Source organism: Ambystoma mexicanum, chromosome 9, assembly GCF_040938575.1.
Source record: "Ambystoma mexicanum isolate Mex_15411 chromosome 9, UKY_AmexF1_1, whole genome shotgun sequence".
NCBI classification, from domain to species: domain Eukaryota; kingdom Metazoa; phylum Chordata; class Amphibia; order Caudata; family Ambystomatidae; genus Ambystoma; species Ambystoma mexicanum.
Window position 1 is genome coordinate 1,235,180,116 of NC_090931.1, and position 14,176 is coordinate 1,235,194,291.

General features: G+C 45.5%; 1 protein-coding gene across 4 annotated transcripts in view; it reads left to right on the forward strand.

Moving 5' to 3' along the window:
• Positions 1-14,176, forward strand: part of NCKAP5 (NCK associated protein 5) — a 1,061,124-nt gene that overhangs the window by 826,343 nt on the left and 220,605 nt on the right. For all 4 annotated transcript variants that reach the window (XM_069616577.1, XM_069616575.1, XM_069616574.1 and 1 more), the window contains one exon: positions 9,021-9,122. In XM_069616577.1, the coding sequence (XP_069472678.1) occupies positions 9,021-9,122 (102 nt within the window). The remainder of the gene's footprint in view (positions 1-9,020; positions 9,123-14,176) is intronic.

Genomic DNA, 14,176 nt, shown 5'->3' on the forward strand with positions numbered 1-14,176 from the left:
ATCTAGTCGCCCCTGTGTCTACAAGAAAGGAGAAGGTCTTGTCACCTATTGTCACCCCTATGCATGGTTCCTCTGCCAGGTTGGGTGTAATCGGTAGGATGGAACACATCAGATCTGTCTGTGAGCTGTCCTATTGTGGGTAAAATGATATTCTGTTCCTTGCGAATGGGTTGCTCCCCACCACAGTCACCCCTCCCAATTTCTGAGTGGGAGTCATTCCCATGGAGTTTGCACGTGGCAATGTCCCGTCGTTTTGCTGTGCTGTGTATTGTGACTGCTTGTTATTCTGCACCTGCAGTGTAGGTGGCGTATGCAAGTACTGCTGCATGGGCGCCTGCATCTGGGGCGTCTGTCTCATGGGTTGGTATGCTTGCGGGTATGCGTTTGATGTCTGCACCTGTTGTTGTGTTTGGTCCTGAGTATATTACTCCATCTGTTCTCCCTGATATGCAGTCAGATATTGCATCCCCCATTCTGTTGCATTCCCCCCCTGCTTCTACAGACCATGGAAATGTGTCCTATGACCGTACACCCAGCACTGGGGCGGTTCTCTCATTGGCTTTGGGTATCCTCCTGGAAATCCCTCTGGGACTTGTTGTTTTGGGTGCTCTTATCCTTGGCCCGTCTTCCTCTGGACCTGTGAACTTTCTTTATTTTCCAAATGGACAGGGATCATACAGGAAACACAAATGTCTCTGGCAATCACAATTCCTGAGCCTGTGTCACAAGCTTTTATCTCATAATGACATCACAATTCCCAACCTTTCCCCAAAAACCTAAGAACCAAACCCATTAGGTAGCTCGGCTAGTAACACCTATTGGTATCCCCTATATGGTTTGTTGGATTGGTCTTCTTATGTCAGGTGGGTTCGCCTGAAACATCCCCAAAAACTATATTACATTGTTACATGGATGTAGGATGAACATTGGTCCTAGCCCCATTATACACCACCCCAGGATCCGTGCTCCCTGATTGGCTGGTGCAGGTCTCCTCAGGCATGGGACCCTGTTCTGTTCACAGCAGTCAGTGGACCTTTTCAAGGTAATGAGAAAGACTGTGTGTCCCCATTGTTGCCACTGGTGTAGCCACCTAGCTTGGGAGACGGCCTGTCTGTCTTCGCTGGGAACCGCTTCTCTTCCCACCGCGGGTAAATGGCTGTTGTTTGGCTTGGCTGAGTCACGTGGGTGAGGACTGCAAAACTGAGCTTTTCAGTCTGCAATTAGTGAGGATTTAGTCTGTTATTTTGCAGATGGCTCCCTGCCCCAGGAGCAAGGAATTTTCCTCCTGCTCTTGTCCTTGGCTTTGAGCACTGGCTCTGTGCTTCATGCGTCAGAGTCTGCTCTCCTCTTCCCTTATTCTGAGGCCTGTGGCTCATGTGAATTCACTACAGTCATTGTATGGTTTCCATATATATATATATATATATATTGATATATTGTATTATTCTCCTTGGAGGTTAGTAGTATTCGGCTCTTCCAGGTTCCTTATACGTCCCTGTAGCTCCATATGGGTAGTTGCAATAAAGCGGTAGCAAACTTGTTCTGTGTGACTTTTGCTTTCTTGCATTTCAGCGTTTGGCTAGTAAAAAGGAAAGACTTCTGACAGTATGCATATGTATCCGTCCTCTATCTACAGAACTCTGCATGCATGTTCCTCATTGTGTGAACGTGTGTGTCTGCGGAACTTTGTGCAGGGATGTGAGTTTACTTTCTGACTAACGTAACTATGCTGTGTTTTCACTAATGAGATCAGCACGGGTGGATATTTGTCATCCGTCAACCAGCACCAGTGATGGGGTACCGGTATCCGCGGAGGCATCAGCTGGATAGGGTTTGAATGGTTGTCTAAGAGAGTATCTGCACACATACTTGGAATGCACTGGCCCACCTGGGGGTTGGCCAAACAGCAACTGGCATCTTTCATTTCTCATCCTTCGTGCTGACATGTGCATGGGGGCACAAGGGCCATTCCAGGGACCCTCTCTTCAGTTGTTTCAAAGGTTGAGACGCGCAACCTTTGAAACAACAGATGATCGAGGTGTTTGGCCCCCTTTGGAAATCTTGAGTCCTTTGCTGAAAGAACAGTCAAGTCTGAAACTTGAGAGTTGGTAGGAAACAAGTAGCAAATACTTGAACAAATAGGCATTGCTGCCTTCTTCTCAGTTCTTTGGTATTAGCGAAAAAATCCATGACTTTGGAAGTGGACACCTGATACGAGCCATGTAGATTTTATGTGGTAAGATGCCTCTTTTCTTAAGACCATCAAATTGTGCAGTGCTGTTTACATAACTCATGAGTTTTATTGTATTTGCAATTAAACAGATTAGTCCTAATGCACACCGAAGGCCCTGGTAATTAGTATACAAATTAATGTGGAGAAATGGCACCAGTTTAGCAGATCTTCCAAGCAAAACTGAAATAAAGATTTGAGTATATAATTGAACAGCATGCGAATATTAATGCTCAAAATCCTGCGAGTCCCAGGCTCCCTAATGTAATTATTTTCCATTCACATTAATTGCTCCTAACAGGTGACATTAATGACTTTGAGCTGAAATGAGCACAAGGAAGGGCCGCGCAAGATCAATGCTGCTTAGAATTAGGGGCAGTTTTACAATCATTCACTTTGGTCTGAGCAGCTGCTAAGTACAGGGGGGTTTACTTTCAGATGGCTTTGTGAATGCTTCTTGGAGGACTTTTAACATGTGTCCTTCCCTGGTCATCCCAAACAGCCCTTGATGTATATTGCTAGGGATGTGTCTTTCATGTTGTTGTATTCTAATTCGTGAAAACCTTGAATGTAATAACAACTTCGACCAGGCAAGAATTTTCCAGAGCTGTTTTACTGTATTTGGGACGCATTATGTGTTTGGTGGTATTAGTGCTGATACCGCCAAACAGAATTACTGTTACCACCAGTGGTAACAATTTATGCATTCCAAGGTCCCACATTGCTTCATTGGAGAATGGAGGTTTTACCACCTTTAGGAAGAAGGCCAACAGCTGACTGAGCTGACGTGCAGATCAGTCTCTCATCCCATCTGCCAGAGCAGGTGCTCCCTGCCCTGCCTCGTGTTGCCGGTGCCCACTAGCAGGATCCTAAGCAGAAAGGTCTGGGAGGTAGAGGTAAGGCCAGGCACTCCACGTGCAGCCACGCAGCCCCTCTATGCCCACTGCCTACTCACCACCAGCCTCCGGATCTGCAAAGGCCGCTTTGCCCCTCTTAATTCCTCATTGATTGCGGTACTGTTCTGCTCAGCGTTTGAGTGCCGAACGAAATTCCAAGATGTCCTCCACCGTGATGCCCGGATCTGCCTGACCCTGTCCCCAAGGCTCCAGGCATCCAGGAATATCCCCATTGGTTGAGGCCACCCACATTACTCATGCCCAATCACCGTCAGGCGGTAGCCGGCGGGCGGAGTAAGGCCTAGGAAGAAGGCCAACAGCTGACTGAGCTGACAGAGCGTTACAGGCGCTCAGGGGCTGTCATGCTGCCCACGCACGCTCCTCCTCTCGCAAAGGAACTTAGGTGAGTCCTACACACGCCACAACAAAATTCTTTCCGCATGCAGCCTCCAGCTAGCAAGCTAATGGACCCCCTGACCCTTTCACATCTCAGGTGTAGCGTCTCACGCCACCTCTCCTGCGCTGCCCTCGAGCTCAAGTCTAACTTTCAACAGCCCGAAACCTATAAGTGACTACCATACTACATGGCCCTGATCTATTGTGTTATTGCCTGCCCCTAGCGGCCCTGATCTATTGTGTTAACTGCCTGCCCCTAGCGGCCCTGATCTATTGTGTTAACTGCCTGCCCGTAGCGGCCCTGATCTATTGTGTCAACTGCCTGCCCCTAGCGGCCCTGATCTATTGTGTCAACTGCCTGCCCCTAGCGGCCCTGATCTATTGTGTTAACTGCCTGCCCCTAGCGGCCCTGATCTATTGTGTTATTGCCTGCCCCAGCGGCCCTGATCTATTGTGTTATTGCCTGCCCCTAGCGGCACTGATCTATTGCGTCAACTGCCTGCCCCTAGCGGCCCTGATCTATTGTGTTATTGCCTGCCCCTATTGGCCCTGATCTATTCTGTTATTGCCTGCCCCTTGCAGCCCTGACCAATGGTGTTATTGTCTACCTGCCTGTACATCTGTTGTCTACAAATGCAGCCCCTTGGCACACGCCCCAAAGCGCCTACGCACCTCCCTTCCTCTTCATCCATCTTCATCATATCCCTCTCCCTTTTGCTTTCAGAGACGTCTCAGAGACGGAAGTCAAGGAACTCCTCAAAAAAATCAAACCTTCCACCTGCAAATGGGATATCTGCCCACCCTCCTTAATCAAAGAGTGCTCAGAATCTCTCACCCCCATCATCACGGCTTTCATCAATGCTTCCTTTGCATCTGGAACTGTACCACAATGCCTAAAAGAAGCTTGTGTTCGCCCGCTCCTGAAAAAAACCTCTCTCGACCCTTCCTCCTGTAATAACTATCTCCCCATCACCACCGTCCCCTTTCTCCTCAAAATCCTAGACAAAGCTGCACACAATCAAATCCAACACTACCTGGAAACCAACACCATCCTAGGTAAAAGACAATAAGGTTTCCGCAAAGGCCATGGGACTGAAACTGCCCTTCTAGATCTAAAGAATCAAATTAACAAAATAATGGACACACGCAAACCTGCTCTCCTCCTACTGCTCGACCTCTCTGCTGCATTTGACCTGGTCGACCACAGCATTCTCACATCTCACCTCTTCAATGCTGCGCACTTCTCTCACAAGGCAACCACTTGGATCACATCCTTCCTTGAAGGTAGGGCCATGAAAGTGTACTCTGACCAGGACAGCGCCCCCACAACCACTATAAATTGAGGAATCCCACAAGGGTCTTGCACTGCACTGACCCTTTATAACCTATTCACCAAACCCCTCTTTGACTTATTGGACTCCCTCAACATAGCCTACACAAACTACGCAGATGACACGCAAGTTCTCCTCCCCCTCTCCGGAGACTACGACCTAGACTCAGAAGCCCTCCTCAAAATCTACTCCACTATCCAAACCTGAATGGCTATCAATGGTCTCTGCCTAAACGGAGACAAAACCGAAATCATCATCCTAGCCCCCAGCGAAACACTAAACTCAGCCCCGATTATTCTCACATGATTATCGACAGTATTAGCATACCTGTCTCATCTGCTGTCAAGACATTAGGAGTCTACATTGACGCCACACTCTCTATGACCAGACAAACCAGCGCCATCGCCTCAGCTTCTTCTCTGACCACCAAACTCATTTATGCCATAAAACCCTACCTTACCACGCCCAACTGCCTCTCCATAGCCAGAGCTACTATAGGAGCCGGGCTGGACTAATGCAACGCCCTCCTGGCAGGCACATCGACAAAAAACCTAAGCAGGCTCCAAATAGTACAAAATAACGCCCTCCGCGCTGCACTACACATCCCCAAAACTGACCATATTTCACAGGCCAGAAGACTTGTCCATTGGCTCCCAGTCAAGGAAAGAATCAACTTTAAAATCCTCACTCTCACTCACAAGTGCATCAATCACACAGCACCCCCCTACCTATCTGAAACTATAACAAAGAACTCCTCCATCCGTCCCAGAAGAAGCCATCACGCCAACCAACTCCGAGTACCCACTGTAAGAAAAGCCAAAGCTGGCGGCATTGGCTTCCCACACATAGCACCTAAGCTCTGGAATGCCCTCCCCAACTCACTCAGAGCAGAACCATCGCTGTACTCCTTTCGCAAATCCCTCAAAACCACTCTATTCAACTAACTTCATCCATCCTTCACCTACACTAGCTCGCATACGTCTGATACGAAATGTTTCCTGTAATGAAAATTGCTTTGTAACCATCTTCCTTCCACTGTAACCAGATTATGTATGCTTTATGTAACAGCGCCACGATGCCCCCGGGCTGACATGTGCTTTAAATAAATCTGAATAAATAAATAAATAAAATACCACCGTTTATAGTGGTAATACCGGCATGCACGTGCAGGTGGTTTTCCCTCTTATTGGTTCATCAACCCATAATCAGAGGGCAGTAACAGTGTTACCACCTGCTTTTCCACTTCCACTGAACTCGTAATGAGGCCATTTGTCCTTTCTTCATATTGTTGGGTGTCCTGACCCACGTTTGAGCTATCATGCTGCAACATTTGGTGCTGTGGACTTAGAAAATCCAAGATGGCCAAAAAGCCCACATGTGCGCCAGAATCCAGGAGAACCACGCAGTTTGTGCGCACACCAAAATGGTTACCTAACTTGCCACCCACCAGTGTAAAGAAAGATCTTTGTTAACAAAATCCGCTGTTACAGATGTCAAAAAGTTGCTGAAATCGTGGCTCATCGGACCACTTTAAAGATTCAACCCTTTTGTGGGGTTCCACATAACCATTTTACTGTAAGGAGCCCCATCAAAACAATGTTAAGCAAGGATTTACTACCATGTAAGAACCATTCCTGTTTAGAATGCATTAATCCAAGAAAGATCCCAAAATTGCATGCAGTACCCACTTTTGACTGAGGGCGGCGCTAGCGGTCTAAACTCTGACAGGGAAACTGCATGTCAGGAGTTGCAGGAGAGGCCTTTACATCAAAGGCTGGGAGTTAATTAAAATCTTAACCACATGCTGTTCCCAGATGACAATCTGATTTAATTAACAGGCCAAAGGCTGGGAAACCTCTCACCTCCAGAGATTCACACCAGGAGTTAGAATCTCACATGACCTCTTGATTGATAGAAGGCAGACTGGCTGGGAGCCTCCTGGAGACCACACAATAGGCTCTTGCAATTGAATAGAATATGTTGATTTTGACTGTTTCCTGTCAACAAAGGCCTGCCTGCCAGAAGACACATGTGATCACTGACCCACCCAAGTCTTGGAGGCGGACTCCAACACTCTGAGAACTGAATTGAAAGCAAAATATATATTTTACAGAAACACTGATAACTCTTTCTAATCAAATGACAGGAATGTATAACTTTGAGAGCCTGCATTTAAAAAATGTACCTTCGATTCAAGCCCAAACTCCAATTTGTGTGATGTTCTGGGGCAAAACCCTGCTATTTATGTATACTACAGACTATATGTTTAAGCTAGAGACATGGGAATTTACTGGAGTATGTATGGACAGGCCGTGTATATGTGTATAACTTTTAATGAAGAACCAAGGTTGCATAACCCACTAAAATCGAAAATAAGTTGCCATTTTTGAATGCAAGCCCTTAGGAAGAGCAGAGTTTGAACAGAGTATACCTCATGCGATAGGTAATATGTACATGCAATGACAAACCACTGTGTATTTGAGAAATGTGTATTTTGATCAAATGACCAGGGGAGGATCCTCTGACTCATAAAACCTACAGCATCACTCTGACTCACAGTTCCTTCCCCAATCATGGGAGAGGGGAGAATTGGGCCAATGACAAGTAGAAAGGGGCAGGCTTAGCTAGGCCCAGGCACACACCCGCTTTCAAAACACATAAAAAGAGACTGCTGGGACAGGTAGATACATTCAATTCCATTTGCCGCGGAGCATGCTGACCGACAACTTCACATCCAGAGATCCAGACTTCAAATCCATCAATCTCCAGAACCTGTAGCAGTACCCAGAAAGCAGTGTTACATCCAGGATCCAGAACCAGAGGCCAGAGATCCAGAGTGACCCAGACCGCTGTTAGCAGAACCAGAGAGCTGATCCAGATCACTGTGAAGTGCCGAGACCAGAACCGTAGTCCAGTCCAAAATCTGACCAGATCCGTGGCGAGGCATATTTCTAAAATATATTGTTAGTACCTAGCAGAACTGTGCAGAACCAATCTCTTAGTTAAAATAATATAATTCAATCTATTTTAATCTAACCAGAACTGCCTCCTGTCACCTGTCATTTTCTAGCTGCAAGCTGTAACCTGTCGCTTTGAACTTTTAAAATTTCAAATCCGAAAAACTACCTTTATTTAATCGTCTGTATCTCTGGAACCGTTTGGGCTAGGAACTTAGTTTAACTTTCCCCTGAAAGCTTAGAATCTCAGCTTTTCAATGAACCGAATTGCTACTCCTCAGACTTTTGCCGTAATCGTGATTCACGCATTCACGAATTTTGCCGCGATTCACGATTTGGTTAAAAATCCAGCCACGTGTGAAAACAGCAGCTTCCTTGCTTTCCTTTGCCAAAAATTTGCTTAACCTGCTAGTTACTCCTAGATCCTTGCTAAAGTGAGCCTGAACTCATCCCAAGTATATTTCACTCACCCTGAACCTCTTAAAGGGAATTAAAACCATTTTCAGCATATTCCTCACTTCATTGCCAGCACATATAAAAGCATTTTGGGTCTGTGTTTCAAACTTCTGTAGTCTAAGCTTGCTGGGGTGAACTGAATTACATTTTATTGCATTTCTGAGAACTGCGTGTTTTCCTTCCATTTCCTTGCATTGCATAAAGGGGGGAGTGGATTGCCAGAGGAAAGTGATTACATTGTTTTGTTGAAATCATATTGAGTATTTTCTGTACTGCATTTTCATTCCACCTTGCATCCATTTGAAACCATAAAAGTATTGTTGCTATCTTATCCATCCTATAACCACTCATCATTGATTATAAAGAAGTGTGCTAGTGCCAGACTATCCATTATTGATTACTGCTCAGATTAAGTGTGATATTCAATTATTAATTTATTATAATGTGTTATATATATATATATATATATATTGTTTAAATTCTCAAATAAACCTTTTAACTTGCAAACCAGAACTACTTCTTGGCTCAGTGGGGTCAGGGGGATTCCAAGAGAGGGGTGTTATATAAGGGTAGACATCCAGAACTCATGAACTGGACATAAAGATATATCAATAAGGGTTTCCATTCAGTATCCCAGACTAGGCATTGACTTAGCTGTAGTGTTGAATTGAATCCTCTTACAATATCGATATCTTAAGATGTATTTATTTGTCAAAGTTTTCAAGCTTCGTTTTTTCTTTTTCCAATTTCAAAGAAACTTCATTCACGAATCCTAGACCTCTCATCCGTGGACCTGCTGACGGAGGTGGAAAGGAACCGAAGCATGAGGCAGCTCAGGAGCGAGTTTCAGAGTCATGTAAGTCCCTTAAGACCCAAAAGGCTGCCCCCTTCATGATGGGGCAAGGCTCCTGTGAGTTTTTGTCTTTCAGACTTTGCATGGCCCTTATGAGGAAGCGACCCCTTTTGATCACTCTCAAAAGTGGCCCTAAAATAAGTTTGCTGTGATGCAGGGGGAAGAAATGTGCTATGTATCGCAGCCCGCAGTGTCTCCTACGGGAGAAGGGGATTCTGCAAGAGGCTTTGTGTGCTGTTTTGGGAAGGTAGTGCTGCAGAGATTGTGCGTGCTGTGGGTACAAAGGAGTGCTGCAGGTTGTTCTTTTTCTGCTGGTGGGTGCAAGGACTTGCGACATGGACTGTGTGCTACAGGGGTGTCCAATTTGAAGGCATTCCTTTAACATATGACAGCATTTCCAAGTGAAATGTGCTTTGAAAAATTAATGGGTGCTGTGCCTGAGCAACAGGTGCAGCACACCGGTGTATCCCAATTTTCCCCCTAAGTGCCAGGAGAGCTGTAAAACAGCATTGCATTCTTCCCTTATCAATCATTTGAAGAATAGGCGGTGCACACCCCCCTACCTTCTGCTCCACACACCACAAGTCTCCACCCTCAGCAAAAATGAGGCACACAGAGCGGTATAGTGCTTAAGCAGCGGGTGATTTCAAATGATAGAAAACAGCCTACCGCATGATGAGGGTGTGATGTTTACAGAGCCGGCCCGAGGCATGGCCAGTCTGTGCTGTCCCCCCACCCCTTGCTCTTGGGTCCCCCACAGACAACTGCTGCCACGAGTATAAGAAGAGGGCTGGGCTGCTCCTATCCAGAGGGCTTTTCATTGTGCCTTTTTAGAGAGGCTGTGCTGTCAGCACCCAACCCCCTGTGACACGCTTCTAGAGTCAAATATCTCCTGCCCACCTCCACAGAAGCCCATCACACAGTTAGGGCTTATCATGCTCTTTGTGTAAAGTAATAGTCCATTTAAGAACCTTTGTTTTGGACAAGGGGTTAAAAGGGGGCATTTTGCAGAAAAACGAGTTACCACCCAAATCAGTCTTCAATTAAAATATGATGACTAAAATGAGTTGTGCACTCGTTAATATTAATATGTCTGTATTTGGTGTGTTAAATACTTTTTTTAAGAATGTCACATTTCACACACATCATTTAAAGCATGCCTTTGTGAAACGCTGCAAAAGGTTACCATTTCACATTATCTTTTGTTATGATTAATGTTTATGTTTATATATTTGTAATGAGCACGTGGTACCCATGGGCTTACGGGCGCTAACTCACATACATTGAACTGAACACAACAGAAACATCTAGGAGGGGCACGGACCCCCCAGAGGCGGAAGCATCATCTGGATAGGTGAAACTTAAGAGAAGAGCAGTGTCTTAAGTTTTTCCTTGAAGACCTCTGTTGAGGATACGGTCCTTAACGAGGGCATTAAAGCATTCCATGCCAGAGGAGCCACTATACCAAAGGTCCTGTTCCGTGCCTTATTGGTGTTACAGCAAATGGTGTTAAGAAGGTTGGTATTGTCTGATCTCAGGCACCAGGTGCTGTGTGTTATTACAATTGCTTCCATGAGTAAGCTGACATTTGGCCCATCATGCATTTGTGGGTGATAAGTAATAACCTAAAGGAGACCCTGGCCCAAATCGTGAGCCACTGAAGACTTCTTCTTGCCTCCGATACATGGTCTCTCCTATGGAGGCCCTTAATGACCCTAACCTCCCCATTTTGAATGATCTGGAGGCGTTGAAAGTCAGATTGAGGGATGCCCACCAACAAGCTACAACAATACTCCAATTTGTATCCTATTATGGCCCTGGCTAATGTCTCAGAGTCTTTTTCAGATATAAGGGGTTGTAGATGGCGGAACAGTTTAATAAAGTAGGACGAGGAGGAGATCAAACTGTTCACCTGGGCCTTCATATTCAGATAGATTTTTGGCTAAATAGATGCCCAGGGTCTTCACCTTACTCATAACCTCAATATTACAATTGTCTATATTGAAGTTGTTGTATATCTTATGTCCTGAAAGACAGCCTACAAGCCATTCTTTACAACTTTGTGTAATTGTAGTCTGGTATTTGTAGTCTTCAAGATGGGGTGAAATTAACACAACATTTGTAGTCTTTTTGTTTTAACATATTTCTATAAGGATTCCTATATTGCTGGAGTACTTGAATTATGATGTGTGTATTTTTCAACAGAGACTTGTTGAAAGACAAATGTCATGGTGAGGAGGGGAAAAGATCAGAGGTCACATTTGTTGTGATGATTTAGAAGGTCCATGGATGTGGGAAGAGAGTTTGCTGGACTGAAGATGTTCCACCTGGCCCTAAGATGATTTTCAGGTTACAAGTTGAGATTACCTGCCAGTTGACAGCATCCGCCCACTTTTTTCACAGTGCCAACTCCATCCCCCTTGGGTGATTTTGAGGCCAGCATGCATAAAAGCTTGTTTGCTCCAGTTTTTGCCCGTGAGGATTTGAACCCACTAACCCACAAAACCACATGAAAGTGTCTTCAAAGCACACGCCTTGTATGGGTATTTTTGCTTCCCATCGAATATATTTCAATATAGATTTTTGGGGTAAAAGGTGCAGACCTTTTATACTTTGCCAGCAGTGTTCTAGGAGAATATCATCTAGCTGGGTTTTTTTCTCTGTTATTTCATGAAAGACGATGCTCATTTCTATTTTGAATGTTCTTCTATTAGGAAAGGCCAGTTGAATTAAATTTGCATATTTCACTTTAGGATACTTTCAGTCCCTTTGCATATGTTAGTGATCCACTACACTTTTTTCTGGACTTGGTCCCTATTGGTGACATTTGAAGACCTGTGGAATTGCTTACTCTGACTGCCTCTGTACCTTTCTGGTAAATAGGCTTTGTTATGATTGTGCTATCCTGCAGCAAAAGCACTTTTCCCTGTCTGACCCATGCCCAGTCCCTGCCCTTACATCCTTGGACCGTGCTGTCACATAAGGTATGTTTTAATTGCTTAGCAGTGGTCTTCATTACTCTTTGTCCTGCTCTTTCTCATCACAGTGCTTTCTTTTGAGGTACCCATCTCTACAAATGATTCACTTCACTCGGTCGGCTACTCCAAAATAAGCCTCACTCCTGATATTGCTACAGCCATAATGTTAACAGTTAATACTCAGATATTGAACATCAGTTTATTTGATCCCCACGGATATTAATGACACATTTTGTGACACCATTTTCTGTGATGCAAATAAAGAGGCCCCACACATCTTTTGCCACCCAGAGCCCCACAAATCCTAGGACTGGCCCTGGCTGTATAACCATGTAATTGGTTGCTAGGTTGCACACAGCATATTTACATTACACTTATTTAATATGTAAGTCACAGGACTATAAGATGATTCACCTAGATCCACACTTTTTATTTTTTGTCACATGCAGGCACCATAACCTAGGCCTCTAAATTCCAAGGTCAGCATCTTCGCTACCAGAGGACATCTCCTCCCCATTGGCCCACATCTTTTCTGGTGCAGAGCCAATTCCTTTAAATTTTGTATCCTGGCTTGCGCAAAATGTGATGCCACAGGTGCGCTATGACACGCATCTTCAAGCACTGCGGAGATGGGTGCAGATACCTTGGTCGCTGTGCAGTTCTGCCGTATTCTGCGCCGTGCCCTGTCGCGTGCTGTATGCGGGACGCATCACTCTGTACAAAGAGAGAATCTATCCTGGCCCACTCCCCATGATGCTATTTTAGGCATTGATTACATCTCATAGTCTCTGAGAAATGGTCAAGCCGCCTTTTATTACAGGCCAGGCACCGTATTATTCATACTACTTTTATGATATATTATGTATGAACTTTTAAAAATTCATGTGCTGTGCATTTTCTTTTTCAGTCGGGATAGGTTTTCACGCGCATGGCTAAAGGTACCCAGCTTGGCTGTCATGTGGGGCTCGTGGGATAAATACAAGCGCATACCATCGCAAAGCATAGATCAGTGGGAGAAAATGACAACCAAACACTTAATTAGCAAGTTATTGATCTAAAATGAAAGATAAAGGCATACAACAATGGCAAGGAAAGCTTTCATAATGAAGAAAAACCTTAGTGGATTCTGTCAGCTTTGCTTGAAGGTGGTCTTGACAATATGTCAACAGCCGCAACACTAGTCTCCCAATTTTTGCTAAAGTTATATCACAAATCTGATCAGGTTTCAGTTAAAAAATGGGCCATGTTCCCCAAATTCCTTTGTTTTTTTATTTTGGAGTTTTTTTAAGGGCCCTCTCTGAGAACTTTGCAAGTTGAAAGCATTTATCTTTTGAGATGGAGCCAGCCGACGATTACAACGGGGTGGGTAATTGGGGTGGGTATAACAGGGTAGCCAATGGCACTGTGCAGCAGTATGATTTAAAGGGGCTGCCAGTACTAGAGATGTTGAAGGCGGGCTTAGAACAGTCAATGTTACAGTGCAGTCTATGTCGGAGGTGCAAAATGAATGAGTGGGCCCGCTTCCTAAGGGAACGGGTAATTCTGAAATGACATGGTAGCAACCAAAAGCTTGTCAGGGTCATTTTCAACTCCTTCCTGTATACAAGATTTTTCAATTGCTGTGCCTCATTATAAGTTGGGCAAACAGACAATCACAGGGGACTAGAGGGGGTGGGGGGCATACAGACACTCACAGGGGACCAGAGGTGGAGTGGGGGGCTTACAGACACTCACGGAGGACCATAGGTGGGGGGCATACAGACACTCACGGGGACCATAGGTGGGGGTGGGGCGCATGCAGACACTCACAGGAGACCAGAGAGGGGGTGGGGGCCATACAGACATTCACAGGGGACCAGAGGAGGCACGGGGCATAAAGACACTCACGGGGGACCAAAAGGGGGGCATACAGACACTCATGGGGGACCAGTGGGGGTGGCGGTATACAGACACTCATAGGGGACCAGAAGGATGTGGAGGGCATACAGACACTCACGGGAGACCAGAGGAGGGGTGGGGGGACATACAGACTCTCATGGGGGACCAGTGGGTGGTGGGGGGCAAACAGACACTCACGGG